Here is a 20,361-nt window from a genome sequence, read left to right as displayed (position 1 = left end):
CAGTGAAAAGTTTCCTTTGTAATGTCTGAAGGGTCTGAACACTCTATGACCTATGAATTCTTGAAACTCACTAGCTGAAGCTTCTTCTTAGGAGAAACTTCAAGGAATAAAGCCCAAACTGAGGAGGCAGGGGCAATGAAGACAAAGGAAATTGAAGGTCCAGATAAAAATAGACAAGAAGAACAGAGCCAGGAGATCTCAAAATATAGAGGACAGTTTTTTTCAGTTCTTAAAAAAAAGTACAGGAACTGGAAATTTAGACTTGTGAAATTAGAAATGGTCTCCTGTGTAAACATTTTCTGTCAGGAACAGCTGGAAACATATGCCCTTAAACATCCCTGCTGAGTAATGAAGGAATCAGTGTTGCCACAAAAACCTTCTTTGTTTTCCATCAGTACTCAGAGTTTTCAAAAATGATTCACAAAACACATAGGTTTTTAGCTCACAAGCATTCCATTGTGTTCTCTTGATATAGGGGTTTCAATGCTAATTATACATTCAAATCATCTGGGGAGCTTTAAACTACATCTTGGTCCTTCTCTGGACCATTTGGATCAGAATCTATGAGGGTGAGGCAAATCAGAATATCCTAAAAGCTTTCCAAGTGAGTCTGTTGGGCAGCCCAGATGCAAACCACTGAAACAAAATTACTTAACTCTTTCCCATGGATTACAGTCCTAACCTTACCCCCAAAAGTTTGCTGTGAAATCTCTTATTTTTATTATTATTTTTACCTCACTCAAGTATACTGATAGTCTTTGGAAATAAATGACATCATTCTGTTTTTAGTAGTTCGATCACTGAAAATGTCAAATCCTAGAAAATGTAGCATTCCTATGCAAGCTGCTCTTTTTTTCCCCTATATGGGAAAAGGGCTAAAAAGGAAAAGTAATTGCAGTGCCACCATTTAACATCAAGATACTATATACCCTCCTCCAGAATGGTAATTGCCAAATTTTGCTGCATATTAAAATCACCTGGAAAGATTTAAAAATCCCTGATGGACAGGTTATATCCTATACCAATTAAATAGGAATGTCTGGATATGGGAACCAGGCATCAGAATAATTTAAAGACGCCAGGTGATTCCAGAAAGAAAGGAAGAGAGAGGAGAGAGAGAGAAAGAGAAAGAGGGAGAAAGGAGAGAATTTTCTAATCAAATCTTCTCTCTTAAAAAATCAGAAGTAACTTCATGCAAAAAAAAAATAATGATAATAAAGTAAAATAAGAACATAAACATAAAAAATAAAGGAAAAATATTAATACAATAAGAATAAAGACAACAAAAAGTAGAATAATACATCAACAAACAAGACAAGCACAGCAAATTTTACGTTCAAAAGATAAAGGAAAAGTGTAACCTCTTATTTTAAAATAAGCTAAAAGAAATGATAAAATATAGAAAAAAAAACACTACAAACCAAATTTAGAAAATCCTCAAAAAAGAAATAACGACTATTTTATCCAAGACAACTAAAAGTAAACTCAACTTATTAAAACATTCTGAAAGTAACACCCTTGGATTAGATTTTGAATTTCAAGAAAGCATTCATCCATACTCTTTAATGCCTGGCATAGATTCTACATCTTAAAATTATGTTTTTGCCTTCAAATTTTAATAAATTTCTTATGTTTTCAAAATAATCAGAAAAACTTCTGAAATGAGGTCTTGAAATGCAGGAAAGAATTTAAAATTAAAGAATAAAACAGGTTAGAAATGAAGGCCAATTTTGAAGAATACATGTTAATTGCAGGAGAATATTCCATTAGAATTTTAGAGAGGAGAAGAGGATTTTTTTTAAATAAGAAAGAAATAAAAGATAAAACTGTTCAATAGAAAGTGATGCATATAGAAGATAAGCAACAAAATACAAAATAATAGAATACCCTAATGAGAAAAATTGAAGCAACAAAATAAAATTAACATTAATAACTAAAATTCAAGGAAAACTTCCTGAAAATAAAATTGAAACTATTTGTTGAAAAGGAACAGCACATACTTGGAGGAGTGGTCCAGAATAAACAACATTAAGATATCATGGTAAATCTATTGAACTTTAAAGAAAAGAAAAAAAATCAGTTCGCCTTTCTGACAAGTAGACATTTGTAAGAATAAGGAAAAGGAAACCAGATTATCATCAGACTTTGCAAAAGCATCTATTTATGCTGACAGTAAATAGAATAACATTTTAAAGGTACTCAAGGAAACATATTATAAACCAAAGATTTTAGATTCAAATTGATTTTCAAATGTAAAGGCCACAGATATATTTTAGTAACATATATAAAAACTCAAAATATTGTTCCCAGTAAATTCAAGCATCTTTCACTCATTTGCTCAGGCCAAAACCTCGGAATGTTTCTTGATGTCTTTCTTTTTCTTATAACTTATATTCAATTCAATCGCAAGTCCTACTTGGTTCTGTCTTTAAAACCATGCCAAATTTGACCTATCCACTTTCATTATCTTCCCATTTCAAGTAACCATTATCTCTTGCTGTCATGACTTTAGTAGTCCCTTTACTTATTTCTCTGCTTCCACTTTTGCCTCCATCTAATCTGTTTTCTATATAGCAGCTAGAAAAAGCTATTAATGTGTCACCTTCATGCTGAAAAACTTATGATTCCTTACATTATTTAGTCTTGAATACCCCTCTAATCTGCTCCTTGCTCACTCACTGTATACTGGTCATATCGTTTGCCCATTATTCCATTAGTTTTTTTCAGCTACAGGGACATCCTTTTGCTGTTCCTCTGCCTGGAGTGCTCTTCCATAGATGGAAGTTTGGATGCTCTCACCCTTAATAAGTCATCTTTTCAAGTATCATTTTCTCAGAATGGACTTTCTTGGGCCCCTACCTAAAATAGTACCCCCACCATCAACTTCTCTACCCTTACTGTGCTTTATATTTCTTTATAGGACTTCTTGATCTTCTGCCTATATTACAAATGCCATATTTCACTCTTTTCTTCTAAAACATAAGCTCCATGATGGTATGCACTATGTTTACTTTGTTCACTTCAGTGAGGTATTTATTCCTCTAAGAATTACAGTATTACACTAGTCTATGCTTTTTAAGGATGATAAATAATTATAATAAAGAATATTATTGTTTTTCAAGAAGTCTGCCTTTTTTGAAAAGTTAGCAAGGAAAGTCTGATATAAGGAATTAACAGTGATTTAATTTATATGTTATATATTTATCAAACTGTGTGAAACATAGGTATATCAAACTGCCAATTGTTAACTTCCTCCATCTTGTCCGGCTACAGATTTTGAAAAATGTTTAGCATTAGTCTATTGACTCAGTCTCTTCCTGTGCTTGAATAACCTAAATCAAAGAGAGAGTACATTTCAGCCCTAAACCCACCAGTATGGGACTTGGACAAGATATTGTTTCTTGAAGCTTATATCTCTTCCCCCTAATATTCATGGTGTTCTGTCATTTCTCATAGGTTGCTGCTTATTTGAAAGCATCTATAATCCTGCTCTAAATCTCAGCCCACTGAAGCAGGGTTTGACCACTTTGCTGGGTGCTTCCAACCCTTATGAAGCCTGAATTCCAATCCCCACTGTTATCAGTTGCCAACTGGAGCCTTAATGCAAATCATACCATTTTCTCCAATTCCAGGAACTATTAGTTGACCATGGGTTTCTTCTTCATACCGAGAAAAAAAAAAGAGAGAGAGAGAGAGAAAAGAAAAATGAATTATATAAGCTTAATTCATATTCTGTAGAAGTTTTTAACCTTATTCATTTGCCAATATGAATCAACATGTACCTAAAGGATAAATAACTAAATAGATATATCCAAGTAATGTAAGAGTGAACAGTAAAATATGCATGTCCTAGTAAGAGTCAGAGATAAGAACTTTTTGGAAGAGAGGACATGTATAATAAATGCATAATTGGGGTTGAAACTAAGGAAAAAGTTGAAAACATTCCACCTATTAAAAAGATTTTTCTTCTTTTTTCGCATTCATCTATCTGTACATGATTTAGTAACTTTAGTGTTTTTAACCTTAGTGAATGGCTTTTGTAATTATATTTGGCTTAAATATGTATTAATTTATGTTAATTACAGAACTAATGCAGTGTTTGAGTGTAAACTAAGAATCTTATGTTTGCAGTTGGCAATTTAATCTTGCTCTTAAGGAATTTGTAATGTGAAATTATCACTTAGCCTTGTACTAGGCTTTTTTAGATTCAACTGCTTTCCATGAAGTTTGGCTTTAGGAATGAAAAAAGATGCATGAATGTTTTAGTTACAGAAATAAAGAATGTAATTAATCTTTATTAATATAAAGAGTGGAACATCTAGTAATGAAACAATCTATAAAACATAAATTTGAATATTTAACCAATTTGCTTCTGGTTTTGTTTTGTCTTGTTTTGCATATAGTACTATAGGAAGTTCAATAATAAGTTATGGTTATTTGAGTGAAATTTAGAAACTGTCCTAATTTTAAAAGGATTTTAAGAATTCCTAATTTGTAATATGTAAATATTGCCTTTTTCTCTAATATTATGCTGTAAATAAGGAGTGCTTCTTAATTAGATGCTAATGACAATGCCAGTGCTGTTCAAATTTACTTTGATAGGAGTCTAGAAACTTATACAGATCTAAGAGTGGGTATGGAAAAAGAAAAATGAATATTTAAAGCAATATATTTTTCTTAGAGAAAAATCCTGCTCTAAATCTCAGCCCACTGAAGCAGGGTTCGACCACTTTGCTGGGCGCTTCCAACCCTTATGCAATTTGATAATATCAAAGATTTTTTTATTTATATTACTATCTGACTTATGTTTTTGTGTATTTCTTTTAGATAAGAAATGTTGAAACCAATCAATGTTTAGACAACATGGGCCGCAAGGAAAATGAAAAAGTGGGCATATTCAACTGCCATGGTATGGGAGGAAATCAGGTAAACTCTCTATTTTTATCAGCTTCATATTTGGAAGGGAAGAGATATATTATAAAAACTGTCAAGTTAGACTATGGCCAACATGCCAATAACAATAAAGTCTTAGTTTAACAAATTAATTGAAATTCAAATAAACAACTCATTAGCTATTTTATTATCCTGTTTCTTTAAAAAGCACTACATAATTTAATTAAAAAAGGACAACACTTTCAGTGAACCACCTATAGTTAATGAGACTAGCCAAATGCTTTAGATCTATCTCCTTTTATCATGAATGAGCAAATGAGGACTATGTTTTATCATTACTAACTGAATAATATAAAACAATCCAACAACTATGATGTTTTCCCAATGGTGATTACTCTAAATGTTCTTCATAAATGTTTATGTATAGAATGTTTTCTAAGAGTTTTTGAGGTTCAATAAGGTTTTAAAGTACATGGATAAGTACATATGTTACATTTTGCTTTGGCTATCTGAAGATGCCCTTTGGACCAGGTAAAAATGTTGTATTTAAACAAGATTGATGGCTGACTCTAGATCTAGAGAAGCTTTTTTGTGTGTGACGGTCTAATTATCAGAGACGTATCAGGCTATTACAAGGATTCGTGTACTCTCTTCTAAGTATTTGAAAGTAGCTCTGTACAGTGGGCCACATGGAATCTGTTTAGCTGTGAGTCTTCAGGTGAAGCAGCCCTGCTGCCATGGCTGCTTTGAGAGGTAGACTTGGAATTCATAAAATTTGTTACAAAGCAGAGTTTGAGATAGCTAATCCTCTGTAGACAAGTTGTCTATAAAAGTCAAGGAGAAACACACCAGTAACTTCTTTATCTAGTGTGTTAGAATGAACTGAGAATATAAAAGTTATTCTATGTAGCACAGTGTTATGGTTATATTTGTGATGCACATGAATGTGTCAAGGATCCGTAGAGAAAAAGTAATTAGCCTTATTAAGTTTTGTCACCTTACTTCAAATAGCACCTGTGTTATTCAATGGAAAATATTAAAAGCAAGATTCTTCCTTAACTTATTAAATTATTAAAAATTATTAAAATCATAACTAGTGTTCTAAAATTTCAATTTAAGCAAAAAAATATTTAATTCAAACTTTCTAAATTGCAGCATGAAAAACGACCTTATGAAAGATTATAAAAGTAATATAGGCAGAACAATGACAGAGCATTCAAAAATGGACCAGCTGATTATATTCACAATGAATGTGAGAGAGCTATACTACCGGAAACCAATGGAGCCCCAATAAATTCAGCTGAAAATAGCAAACAGCCTGTTGGGGGACTAAATGTGTATGTTTTAATTTTTTTTTTTACATAGTAAGAAATTTAAAGGTACTCAGATGTTGATTTTTGTTTATGTCTTCAGTGATTTCATCAAGGAACTAAAAACTTTCTATCTTTCCATTCTTTAGTTCTGAAAGTTAACTTTTATCATCAGCTGATCACAAGTGAGCTGCTGAAACTCCAGATATCATGTCCACATTCAAGGTGGGAAGAGGGGAGCTAGAGAAGAGATGCAATAAACATGTCTGTCCCTTTATTAGGAAAAACAAGAGATTTACTAGATGTTCAGCATACCTCTGTGTATGTCTCTTTGGCTAGAAATATTTCTAGCCTCAGGCACATAAGCACTAAACATTTCGCCTCGTACTCACATGTGCCTCCTCCTCACAGTTTATTTACCATGGATATTGAGCGGACATTTAGAATGTGTTTCAACAGCTTGTAAAAAAAAAAAAAAAAGTCAATTAATCGTCTGCACCATAATGACCTATAAAATTAAAAAAAGAGAAGCATTATTATGAAATCACTCTGATTCTAATGCCGATCAAAAGGAGGGAGGAAGATACGTCAAATGAATTATCCTTAAGGATTCATTAAGTTGCCATTGTTAGTGTTAAGACTGATAACCTGTCATGTGCCTGTATTTGTCTAAATGACATGAAATACCTCAATCATTAATGTTAAAAATCACATTGTTCATTTACAAGTTTTCAAATACCCAGAAATATGCTATTCCATTGTACTGTCAACTTATTGGCAGGGACTATATCTTACTCCTCTCTTCACCCCAACACTTGGAAGTGAGGTTGGGCCATGATAGGCACCTAATAAACAATAGTCGGGTAAATAGAGTAAGGAATTCATGGTCAGAATAATGGATTTATATCTTAGTACTGTGTATACTTTGCCAACGAAGGCCATTATTTTCAAAGACACCAACATCAGGGATTCATAAATAAAGTGAAAAAAGAATAAAAAACCTATACCTACATATACTTTGTCTCTACATTAATGACAAGGAAGAAATTAAAACCAATATTTTTCCCATCTACATAAATACTTATTCATGTCTACAAATACATGTACAAGAATGTTTACTGGGGCCCTTTTTGTTTTAACACACTGGGAACAACTAAACATTTAGCAAGAGGAGGAGATTTAAATAAATCATGGTGTATCCATAGTATAAAATACTGCATAGCCACCAAAATGACTGAGAGAGGTCTATGTGCATTGCTATCAAAAATTGAAAGGAAGGTAAAAAAATCCAGAGTACAAATTACTTTGAATGATCTCATTTATGAAAAATATCTGTGAGCATTTTTCTCTGTGTAGTTATCTATGGTATCTTTAGTTATATAGATGCTACATAAGCTATTTGATATGCATAGAAATCTATCTGAAATATAAATTACCTCTGGTGAGAAGGTTGAGTTGGAATATGTAACTTTACTTGTTACCCTATTTTTTCATATTACCATTAATATCATAATTAAACAAAAATGAAAGAAAAGGAACTATCTAGAATAAAAGAATATAATTTTATAGCATTGTTCTGACCTGATTAATTTATATTACTTAATATTTTATCTATAAAATGGATGATATATTTTTCCCCAATTTTTTTCTTTAAAGATTAGTATAATTTGTAAAATAACTAACACTAGCCTGGCATATACTAAACAGTGCTTATTCATCTATGACCATTAATTATTTTCTTTATTTCCATTTATATTTTTAATTATTTCTCTTTTTGCTTCTATAAAGAAAAACAAAATGTTCATTTAGTGTCTAATACCAAAGGCAAGGTAAATGCACAACACTTCCTATGATATTATTAAGCTAACTAAAATGAATCATTTCTCTTGTTGTTTTAACAAATATATATTATGAAAAAATTAATCCATCACATAAAACACTACTGTGAATTATACTTTTGGTAGAACTAAATATTTCTAGGATGATTAATACTACGGACGTGTTTAAAATTTTAACTTGCTTTAAAAAAGAACAGATTTTATAATTTTATTCTCAGAGCTACCTTCCCCAGTGTTTTATTGCTATTCTTTTACGTTGCCATGGAAGCAGCATCTATTTTTATGGTTAGTTAGTTTCGAATTCTTAAAAGTATCCCTAGCCCATAAAAATATTCAGATTTTTCTCCTCTGCCTTTACACAAAAGTCATAACAAATGTTAATGTTGTATTTTAGCATTTCCACTCAGTTACTTTTCTGAAAAAAAGGTACTTTATCTTTGTTGACAATTATCCTTAACCATTTCTCCTTGCACAGGAGTTTTGGTAGTTGTTTTGTTTTTTTGGTTTTTATATATATATATTTTTTAAGTTATGGAGTTACAGGAAGAAACTTACTTTTTAGTAGTTGTTGGAAATATTTTTCTTAAACATTCATATGCCCAACGTAGTCTCCTCTCTTATCCCCAGTACCTGGCGCAGGGATTGGGATATGGTAGGTACCTAATAAAAACTAGTCATGTCAACAGATGGAAGAATGCATGGAAGTTTTTGTAGAGGAATACTGTGAAAGCAAGATAGCAAGTAGAAAAATATTAAATTCAACATTTGCTCATCTTGAAATGCTCTTTTTAAAATCTTTTTTTTCTTTTAAAAATCTTGATAGTAAGTCTTCTACCTCAAATAACAATGACAAAATTAGACAGCCAATTTCCTATCAGTTCTTAAAATGCTCTTTCGCTAGCAAGTAATATCATGATGATCATTAAACATTTTCAAAAGAATGAAAATAAAAAGAAACTTGATTAAATCTTGAACATATATTTTTACAAGTGAAAGAACTTACAATTTACTGGTAGAAAATGCGTTACTAGAAGTTATGGAATTGTGTTCTCTATACTTCTGAAAAGATGATATAGATTCCTAGGAGCATTTTCATGTCCCCTACAATGCTAATGACTCACATTTATATGTTCATCCCAAACCTCTCTCCAGAGCTCTGGAATCGATTGCAAATTAATGATGGGGAATCTCTAGAGTCATCTCAAACTCAATCGTTTCCAAATGTACTCATTTTCTTTCCTTTCACGTGATCATCCAAAACTGAAACCCAACATAGTCATTTCATTTTTTTTAGTTTGATTGGTCACCTAATCCTGAGATTTCTACAAAAATAAAGCTCCTTAACTCCTTCTTTTAAGTCCCTTTGCAGGTAGAGCCCCTGTCTTTGTCCTAGCCTATATCTTCTTTCATCTGTGTAGTCAAAACACTTCATTATTTGCATACATCTTATGGGATTCCATTTATATATTTTATACATGCTACATTAGAATTAAAATCTGATTAATATCTCCAGTAACAATCCACCACCCAAAGAATAAAGTAAAAATTTAATAATTATGATATCCAAGCCCCTTATTTTATTCCCATCTGGCTTTCCAGCCTAGTCTTCTTTAATGTTCTAATATTTCCTTGTGCTCTCAAAATATGTCTGATAATTTTTATTTCCTGCATACTTTGTATATTTTCATATCTCTACAGTTCACTGATATTGTTTTCTCTAATTGCATTATTGGTCACACACTGTTCCACTCAGAAACTTAAGACATACTCACTGTTTAAAACCCTAATAAATTAACTTCTTTTTGGTGCCTTTTGGACAGTAACTTCTTAACTTAATCAGAACACATTTTTAATGGATAAACTATAATTTAATCAATCCCTTATTATTTAACACACAGTGTTATTTTTGAATTTCTATTGTTATAGACCAGGCTCAATACTCATGCAGCTAAAATCTGATAAGCATCATATTGACTTCTTTAGAAATAATGTCTAGTGATAAATTGATAGATCCAAGGTTATGCAACAGAATAAGGCTTTTAATAGACAGTGACAAAATGTTTTCTTTTGTTTTTTTGTCTTTGTTTTTGTTTTTTGTTTTTACCAATTGTATAGGAGCTAAAATAGGAAGAGGCATTAAGATAAGCATCTAATATGCATCATCTTTGATTCTCACAGCAATCTATAAAGGTACATAATGTTGTTATCCTGATTTTACTCATACATCTAATGGAAAACCTGAGAGATTTGTAAGATGATTGAGGTGGTAAAGCCAGTTTGAACCTAAATTTGGCAGACTCAGCACCACTATAATTTTATATGTTCTCAACCATAACCTCCAGGATTGTGATTACCATGGCCAACCCTAACTGGGTATTATTTTTTATTTGTTTTTCAACATTGCCAATTTAGTATGTGAGAAACACTGTATCTTATTTTAAATCATATTTCTCACATTATCAATGCATTTAACCTTTTTTAAAATTGTCATTAATACTTTGTGAATTTCCTAGTCATGTTATGCTTATGTTTTCATTGGGGGTTAAAGGGAGTCTTTTGTCTCTCATCTACTTATGAAAACATTTTATTAAGTAGATTATGACCTTCTGTCATGTTGCAAATATTTTTCTAACCTGCCATTTTGTTTATAGTGTTTTCATATGTAGACTTTTAAACAGTTTATGTATTCCAATAATTGTTTGCTTTTATGTTTTCTATTTTTGATATAGAAATACTATTATTTTTAAATAAAATGCTATTAAATGACATATACATCATCTTTAAGGAACCAATACCAAAATTGGCAAATAGGTCTTAGTCTATTGGGCATATGTTATGTCAACTCACATATGACACCATTTCATGACACTAATTTTTATTTAAAATTTGTATAAATATACTTGGGTATACATTAAATTAATATAATATTTATAAAATAATCTTTTACTTTGATATCAAATATCAATATACAATTTTTTAAAATTCAGTATTATTTCCCTTTTATTTACAGTACACCTTTAATCCAAAAGGGGAGAAAAAAGCAGCCCTTGTACATATTCTTTCCAGAGACAGAAAATATAAAGTAAGGGGGAAATATTCATACTGTAGCCAATGCATTTATAATGTTTCTCAATTTCCCTGGAGCCACTCATTTGGAGAGAGCTAGAAATCACATGGAAACATTCTGTGTAAATTATTGCAGTAAACGATTCAGATCTATTTTTCAGGGTAGAAAGCCTTTATAGAAGCGTATGCTAACCATTTATTAAAACCCTGTTTTCTGTCAAGATAGAGAAGAGATCATTAGGTCTTACCTATATTGTTCTACAAATTTCTACTCCTCCTCTAAAATGTGATTCCTTATACTTAAGAAGAATCTAACCTCATGACGGGTGTATTACAAATTTTTGAGAGTAAGTAGATACTTTCTCTCCTCATTACAGACCCTCTCTTAGAGAAAGCTTAATTATTTTAGTAATGCATTCTAGTGTAGTCACAGATTGTAATGAATACATTCATTCAACACATATGTATTTATTTTTAAGTTTGCATTTTTATAAGTACTATAATTACTTAGAAACCATTTTTACACTAATTTTATCCACTTTTAGTAGCTTGCATAATAGAATAAAAACTCACCAGGGATTTCACAAAGTAAATTTGCAAGCAAAATGAAATGGCCTATGAGGAAAGAAGGAATATGTACCATTCATTAAATGTTTAAATGAGTTGGATACATGCAAGCTAGAAGAGAACAGAGTTATTATAACTTCTACGAAATAGGAATTTTTGTAAGAACTTTTCAATCTCATTAATGCTTGGCTGGGAGAATTAATGCTTGGCTCGTGCTCCTACCTACCAGGAGGCTAGAATATACTGAAGATGGAATGATAACTGGGCTCAATTATTTATCCTAACCTGTAATAGACACTCTAGATGATGTTAGTATATGGTGTTAGTTGGAGAAAATACCCAAAGATAAACGTTTCACATTGGCCCAGTTTTTCCAGAGATCATGAGGTCCCTCCCCATCCTCAAGTTCATCAATCCAAGAATTAGTTTCTTTAAGCCTCAGTAGGTCCTGCTAGTGCAGAATCAGTCAAAGTGTCAGCAAAGCGTTTGGGATCCACCTACAGGTCAGAAAATCTATTACTTTTGTGCTAATTTGTTTATTCTTGATTCTTTACATTTTATTTTCCTAGGAAAGCAGTCCCCTCAAATTTACCTATAAGAAAGCTCCAAAGTTATATCAGTTCCTTGTCTTCCATCTGTTGTTTCAAACTGACTAATACACATTTATACTTAAATGAGCAAGTGCTGCTTCAAAGTCAGTGCGCCTATAATTACATCTTTTATCCAAAGTCTTAAATTCTTTATTCATCCATCTTTTATGTTTTTTTCTCTTATCTTTCATTACCTACTGTGCCCTTCTCCAATTAGACTAAACCCTGTGGATTCTTTCTACATGTCATTTGTATCTATTTCTTCCTTTCTTTCATTAATAATTCTACTTTTCTAGTCTGGGCTTTAATTGCCTCAATAGTTTCATAACTACAATAGTTTTCAATATAGTTTCCCCATAACTCCAGCCTGTCCTCATCTTCACTCTACTCACATTTAATAATGAAGTGAGGACTCCTTCCAACATATCACTCTCCGCTGGAAAAACAAAAACATATTTTAAAAGTTCCTAGTTTTTAAAGGAGAAAATTAACATTCTTTACTAATCGAAGTTCTGTTTGATCTGACAACTTCCTACCTTTATAATTTTATCTCTGTTGCTCTCTTATACAAACTCTCAACTCCATCAACTTTGTTAGCTATAGCCTGACCAGACATTTTAAAATTTGTTATTATGATCTTTTAAAAAATCATATCTTCCCTTTTCTTATACCCACTTGGCATGACCTTTCTCCACTTTCTAACTAAATAAATTCTAGTTATACAGTCCATAACTTACATAGTTTACCTAATTCCACTTCAAAACTCAATCTTCATGTGGAATTGTATTTTTTCTGCTTTTCAATCCATATCGATATTTCTTCTTCTGAACTCATAACACTTAAAGTTTTTCTCAATATTTCTTTTGTTCTTATTTTGTCATTCAATTATGTATGTTTATTCATCACAGCTCCAAAAATAAATTGTAAACTTTTCTAGAATGCAATAATTAATTATTGTTTTTATCCCCTATAGTAATATTTTTATTATAAGAATAAATGAATAAAAAAAGACATACAAAAATTTCAAAGTTACTCAAGAACCTGCTGTTATCACAAAAATAGTTGTAACATTTTTAGAAACCACATCAAGGAAAATCTTCCTGGAGGATGAAATTGTTCTTATAGACATGCCTAGTTTGGAGCTATAGTAGGCTGAAAAATGACCCCCAAAGATGTCCACATTCTTATCCTTAGAACCTGTGAACGTTACATTATATGGCAAAAGGTAACTTTGCAATGGAATTAAGTTAGAGATCTTGAAGCAGGGCAATTATCCTGGATTATCTGGTTTGCAGTAAACTCGACCACATGTATAATTATAAGACATACGCCCCTTTTTTCCTCAAAAAATTAAAACCAGAACTACCTCTTGACCCAGCAATTGCACTTTGGTTTTCCAAAGAAAACCAAAACACTAGTTCATAAAGATCTATGAAATCCTATGTTCACGGCAGCGCTATTCACAGTAGCTAAGATATGAAAGCAACCTCAGTGCCCATTGATAGACATTGGATAAAGAAGTTGTACATATATACAATGGGCTATTACTCAGCTATTTAAAAAACTATATCTTCCCATCTGCAACAATGTAGATAGACCTAGAGGGTATTATGCTGAGTGAAATAAGTCAGACAGAGAAGGACAAATACCATATGATTTCACTTACATAAGGAATCTAAGGAACAAAAGAAATGAACCAACTAAACAAAAGCAGACTCACAGATAGAGAACAAACTGGTGATTGCCAGAGGGGAGTGGGTTTGCGGGGATGGGTAAGAAAAGTGTAGGGATAAAGAGTTACAAATTAGTAGCTATGAAAAACCACAGGGATTTAGAGGATAACGTAGGGTATATAGTCAATACTACTGTAATGGTTGTGTGTAGTGCCGGATAAACACTAGAGTAATTGGAGAGATCACTTCGTGGATTGTATAAATGTCTAATTGTTTTAAATTTAAAATTAAAAAATGGATACAGGTTTTTTAAAAAAAGAATATATCCCTTTGGGGAAGAGATCTAAGATACTAAACCCTCTCAATGTTGGAAACTTGTTATTTCATCTTGCTACTTCAAGAAATGATGTGGTAGCTAAAAAGAATAGCATTAAATTACTGGTTCTACAGAATTTTTTAATTATAGAAAATTTGTTTTTATAGATTTCATTTTGTTTTGGCTTTTTGTGATTGTAATAAATTAAATTTTCAATAAGCTCTAATCCTATATGAATATAAATTTTAAAATATAAAATGACTAAAAGTAAATTCTTAAAATGTTAAATGATAAGATAATGTCCTTTCCGTTAATAGTTAATAAATTCCACAGGAATTTTAAAAATTGTGTTAAACTTTTTTTTCAAATTTTAATTCAAGAATTGTGTAATCACTTCATTAATTCAAATAAATTACATTGTTTTTTATGTTAAAATTACATCTATTATTTTTAGAGTTGGTTAAAATTCATAGAAACTTTATCTCATGATCTAATTCTACCTAATTTTGCCAGGCCAGAGTATTTCCTGGCATAGAAAGAAATGACAGACACGATGTGTTCTAATGCTTTTCATTCCCTGGTAGGAGTTACTTAGAGATTGTGCAATTTTTTTCCTTAACATTTCCTAAAAACTGAACCTTAATATTGGCTATTTCTTAGATATGTCTCTTATTCTGAGTATTGTACAGTCTAACTTGATGTATTTCTGCAAAATGATAGTTAATGTCTATCGCAGACAACATTTTTTAAAGAGTTACAGAAAAATCAGTACGGCAAGTCAACCTAGAAAGCACTTTTACCATTTTACTGTAAAATATTTAAAATTAATTCCCTGAAGTTCTACATTCATTTAAATAATTGCTTTCTATATGTAAGCATAAAATTGGCTCTGTAATTCATTGTGTCAATAATGTAAACACAAACCAGCTTCAAAAAGGGTCAAATATTCCTAGTGTTAAGATAATAAAAATATCTACTGTGATTGCTGTTGAAGAAAGCAATAAGTGGATAAAGGGGCTATATGAACAAGGAGGATACCAAACTAAACTTGGAGAAAATTGAATCTCTAAGAAGGCATCTTAGGAAGAAATGATGATAATATCAAAGATATTGGTGCATGTGGTAGGAAAGAAATATGTATTCTATTGATTGATCAATTATAGTGTATCACCATATCAGTCTGTGATCTAAATATCTTTAAATTAAATGTCTATAAGGCTTAAATTTTAAAACTTTAAGCTCTTTAGGAAAATTCACATAAATTTGTATTCATTTTATTAATGGGATTCCCAGAATGTTTTGAAAAACCTCCCTTATAAAGTAAAATACCACACATTCTCGTAAAGCATAAAGTGTAATACTATCCTAATTTAATAAAACCTCAACACACACATACTCACACACACATATGTACCTCTCTTACACCACTAAACAGTTTTCTTACTGAGAAGAGTATCCTGTTTACCAAAAAATCTACTACAACAAAAATGTTTTGCTATTAGCAGCATTAATCTGCTCCCTCAGCCCACCAGTTTATCTCATCTGAAGCCCCTGTTACTTAGAGATGGACTCCAAGCTTTCTGCTAACTTTATGAAGATATAGGCTTGCCTCTATTAAACTATTTAGTTCCAGTAGAACTTTTCTCCCCAGTACTTTTTCAATCTTCTGAACCTCAATTCTTTCTCCACTTTATCTTTAAGTGCTTTCCTCCTATCTTATGGAGAATTCTTCACAAGGCTGAAAGGAAGAGAGAATAATCTCTGGATTCTTTTTTTGTTTGTTTTACTAGGGCACTAATCTCATTATAGGGAGCCTCATTTTCCTGACCTCATCAAAATCTAATTACCTCCCAAATACTTTACTTCCAAATACTATCTTGCAGCACTTAGGGTTCAACATATGACATGTGGATGGGGCACCCACATTCAGTCCATAGCAGTGGTTTTATGGAAGTCCTTTGTTCTTTCTGGCCCTCAGTGTCTAATACTGTAAATTGATATGGTTTGTCAGTTCTTAATCTCTTTTGTTAAATAAGCAAAATGCAGATGATTTGTGAATTTAAAAAGCTTAAATTTAGAAAATAAATTAGAAAATGAATGGTTTTAAGAAATGTCTCAGAACAATATGAAAAAATTGAGCAATCCATCAGGCAACCAAAAACTAATGCATTAAAGAAAAAAAAACTATTAATCATAATCAAGAATTCATTGAACACCAAAGATGTGCCCAGTAATATATGGGCACCAAGACAAATACAAGAATATACTTAGAACTAAAACTCTTTTTTTTTTTTTTTATAATAAAGTTGGTGATGATACTGTTCATTATAGGGCATAGTTCTTCCCATGAGTCCTCCTAAGAGAATTTCATATTTTACTGGATATTAGGAAGAGTCGTTTGTCTCCTAAGAAGCAGTTTTCCTTTTCTTTCTTTTTCTTTACAATGAAAACATCACCCCCACAGAGAAAATTAATAATATAGAATATTATTGACAATTATTTATATTAGCCTCATTCTTGGATTCTTTTTATCATTGTTTATGTGGATGGGTTTTTTCTCATTTATTTCTTACCTAATGTATTCACATACGATTCTGTTTAATTTCACTTTCACTTTTTAACAAGATGAAATATAAACAAGTAAATAGGAACACAATCCCTTATGCTCAATCTCAATGGGAATATAAAACAATGATTCTTGAAAAAAAGAGTGTTTATACTGCTATAAGAAGGCCTTCAGAATAAGGTCTGATAAGGACAGGAGTGGTTCTAAAAGACTTCACAAAGCTGTCAGGTGCACAGAGAATGGAGTGTGTGCAGGGAGAGCAAGGATATAGACCTAAATGGAGTATCAGCCCTGGACTTGGGAGAGTGGAAAATTAAGTTTTACATGTAGAAGGCCTAAGCTTGTAATAGAATGTAAATGTCAAGAAGGGGATTTTGATTTGAGAGGGCAAGAGGAGCAAAGAGCATTCAGGCTGCAAAGGTCGTCAAAGGATAGCTTGTAGCCTATTTCTAATACAACTTCATGAAAATACTTGGACATGTACTTCTGTTATTAAAAATGGCATGGTGAATGAATGCAGTAAAAATGAAAAGGGCTTTTTATTCTTGTTATTTAGTGCCCAAACATAATTTCACCACAAGCAGGGACAGAAGTATAGAACTTTTATTCAGTTCATTTCTTTTATTCTGTTATCAAAGGACTTGATCCAATACAGCAAGAAGCTACATGTGGTATGTACAGAAATGGTACCTTTCCATTAAAGGAAAAAAGGCCTCAGTAAGTTACCATGGAAACAGTCACCACGCATTCTAATTTCTAATAAAGAATCTTAGTCTTCTAATGAAAACCTACCAGATATGCATATTTCTACTCCAACTCTCTAGTTGCTAACTTTCTACATAATTTTGGAATTTTTAAAAATTTTTTTAAAAGAAGCAAAATATGTGTATCTGTGTGGAATATGTAAAAATTGGTATATTTTTGTTTTAAGAGACACTTTTGTTTTTTCCAAAAAACACAACATTCAGCAAATTCAGAGTTGAATGTTATGCTCACTGTAACACCAGGGATTGATTAAAGTGGTCTTTTAAGGTCACAGTTGCCAGTGTTCAGTCCTCAGCTTACATACTGCTAAGAGAAAGTCCCATTTCTAGGTGGCAGAAATGGTCACATTATAATCCACCTACAAAAGAGAGCTTTTCTTCAGTCAGTGAATGAAACAAGTAGCTAATTACTAGAATTACTTTTTATTATAGGAATTTGAATAAATGGTAAGTCTTATATAAAGACATGGTGCCCAATTTTAGACTGAAGTGAAGACGCGTTCAAATGGATCTCCTGTACAGGAGCATTCCAAATAATTTATAGAGGTGATCTGCATTCCAGAAGGTGGAACTTTTCTCTCCTTCCCCCCATGTATGGGCTGCGCTTATTGATTTGCTCCCAAAAAGTAGACCGTTGTGGTGACTTTACAGTGTATAAACACAACAAGCGCTACCTTGGATGAGTGATCAAAGTTCTACATTGAGTGTCATGTTAATACTGGACTTCCTGGTTATGACGTGATAAGAATGACATTCCACTTTTGTGGTCTTCCTCCCAAAAATCTATAACCCCAATCTAACCATTAGATGGGCATTAGATAACTGAGGGACATTACCTAACCACTGCTACTCAAAACAATCAAAGTCATCGAAGAGAAGGTTAAAGAGATATGACAACTAAATGTAATGTGGTAATCTAGATGAGATTCTGTATAAAATGATTCTGTATAAAATATGGAATATTAGGGAAATACTAGTAAAATTTGAATAAAGTTCGGGGTTTCTTTTTTATTTTTAAATTATCATTGAGAAGCAAAATGCTAGTGTGAAAAAAGGTATGTGAAAAGCATGTGAAAAGAGCACGCTATTGGAGTCTGATAAACTGCGGTTCAAAGATGGGTACTCCCACGTGGAAGATAAGTGACTTTGGGGAAATTATTTCAAACCTCATATTCCTCATTTTTTAAAAAAGGAATAATACTCATCTTGAATATCTTGAAAAGTTATTGAAGAAATATATAGTATATGATATGTGCTGTATCATATTTAATACAATATATTTTAAATGAATGTTATTTTGCTGAACACACAGCAGGTGCTCCCAACATATTTAATTTCTTTTCTTCCACTTGCTTCCAGGCCAGCATCCAAAGGTTAGAACCTCTGTTTCTTTGCCTGAGAGTTTTCACTGCCATAGGCTACTTTGCTCCCCTGGTCACACCTGGGGAATGAATCAGTTCTACTCCCCAGAAGCACAGCTCAAGCAAAAGCTAAGGGCAGGTGGTATATAATTATCTCAGCTCCTTCATCTTTGGAGGAGATTGACTCTGAGGTTCTTGTCTTATATTGGTTACCAGAGATCCTCAACAGAATTAAGCTCCAGTTACCCACAGTGTAACTCAGATACCCTTTGTTGGCTGCTTTCCCTTCCCTACTCTTCTGATTTGTCCTGGGATCATCTACCTGATGAACTCTACTTGTATTTGAATCCTTATCTCAATGTCGTTTTTTGGAGGAAGCCAAACCAAACAGAGCCTGATCTTAGTTTGCAGCAGTGATGAATACCATAAGCAAACAGAATTTCTTTAAGCTTGAACCTGGCTAAAAACTTAGCATTATTTTCATCTGGTGCAAATGTAGTGGTAATAAAGTGAAGGTGAAATATTTTAATTATGTCTAATTTAAACTAGAGTAGTTGACTTTTACAGATCAGAAACATTTAAAACTGACACACAAGAAGAATATCTTTGTGTCATCTGAGACATTATATTTTGCCTTTTGATATATATTATATATATAATTATTTTTATTTAATTATATACCATATATCAACGTTTTAGGAGGTGCTAATGATATAGTGTAAGTGAAAACTTTGTAAGATATGAAATATTACCAACATAGCAGTAAAAATACATTAAAAAAGATGACACAAAGTTAATTTGTAGATAATAAAACAAACACTAAAACAAATATAATAATTTATAAAAATGTCATGTTTGTTATATATATTATTGCTGCTATTTCTATTTTACATCGACGGCATAAATCAGTAAGAACTTCAAAAACCAAATGTTTTGCTGTTCCATGTACCAACCAATGAGTTAATGATGGAGGGAAAGTACGTATTACATTTGCCCATGATTAAAAGAGAATACCCCATCCAAGAATTCACTTTTTCACCCTTGCAATTTATGCATTTGAGGGACACTTCTTCAGAGAATAAATGTTTAAGGAATGGTATAACCAGGGAAAACATATCAGACAATACCTTTAAGAGAAAGGTAATTTGTTAAAGAAAATTATCTTGAGAATATTAAGAACTAAATTCATAGCAGGCTGGGATAGTGGAGGAAACTCTTATAGAAATGTTGATACTCACCTAGATGTTTGTCTATCGAATTCAGAGTTTCATGAAGGGCCTGTACAGTTTGGATTAAGTCTGAAACATTCAACATGCCCGAAAGTATCGATTGAGTAAATAGATGGATGAATGATTGAATTAATAAATAAATGATAGAGATATAGCATGGGAGAAGGTGTTCCACACGGTGAGAATAT

The 20,361-nt window shown here is 31.9% G+C and overlaps 1 protein-coding gene across 8 annotated transcripts in view; it reads left to right on the top strand.

Moving 5' to 3' along the window:
• The window catches only part of GALNT13 (polypeptide N-acetylgalactosaminyltransferase 13), a 431,627-nt gene that overhangs the window by 384,659 nt on the left and 26,607 nt on the right, over positions 1-20,361 (top strand). For all 8 annotated transcript variants that reach the window (XM_036237890.1, XM_036237891.1, XM_036237892.1 and 5 more), the window contains one exon: positions 4,828-4,926. In XM_036237890.1, the coding sequence (XP_036093783.1) occupies positions 4,828-4,926 (99 nt within the window). The remainder of the gene's footprint in view (positions 1-4,827; positions 4,927-20,361) is intronic.

The sequence above is a fragment of the Rousettus aegyptiacus genome, unplaced genomic scaffold (genome assembly GCF_014176215.1).
Source record: "Rousettus aegyptiacus isolate mRouAeg1 unplaced genomic scaffold, mRouAeg1.p scaffold_m13_p_2, whole genome shotgun sequence".
NCBI lineage: Eukaryota > Metazoa > Chordata > Mammalia > Chiroptera > Pteropodidae > Rousettus > Rousettus aegyptiacus.
The sequence above is the reverse complement of the archived record's forward strand: the minus strand, read 5'-3'. Positions and strand labels throughout refer to the sequence as shown.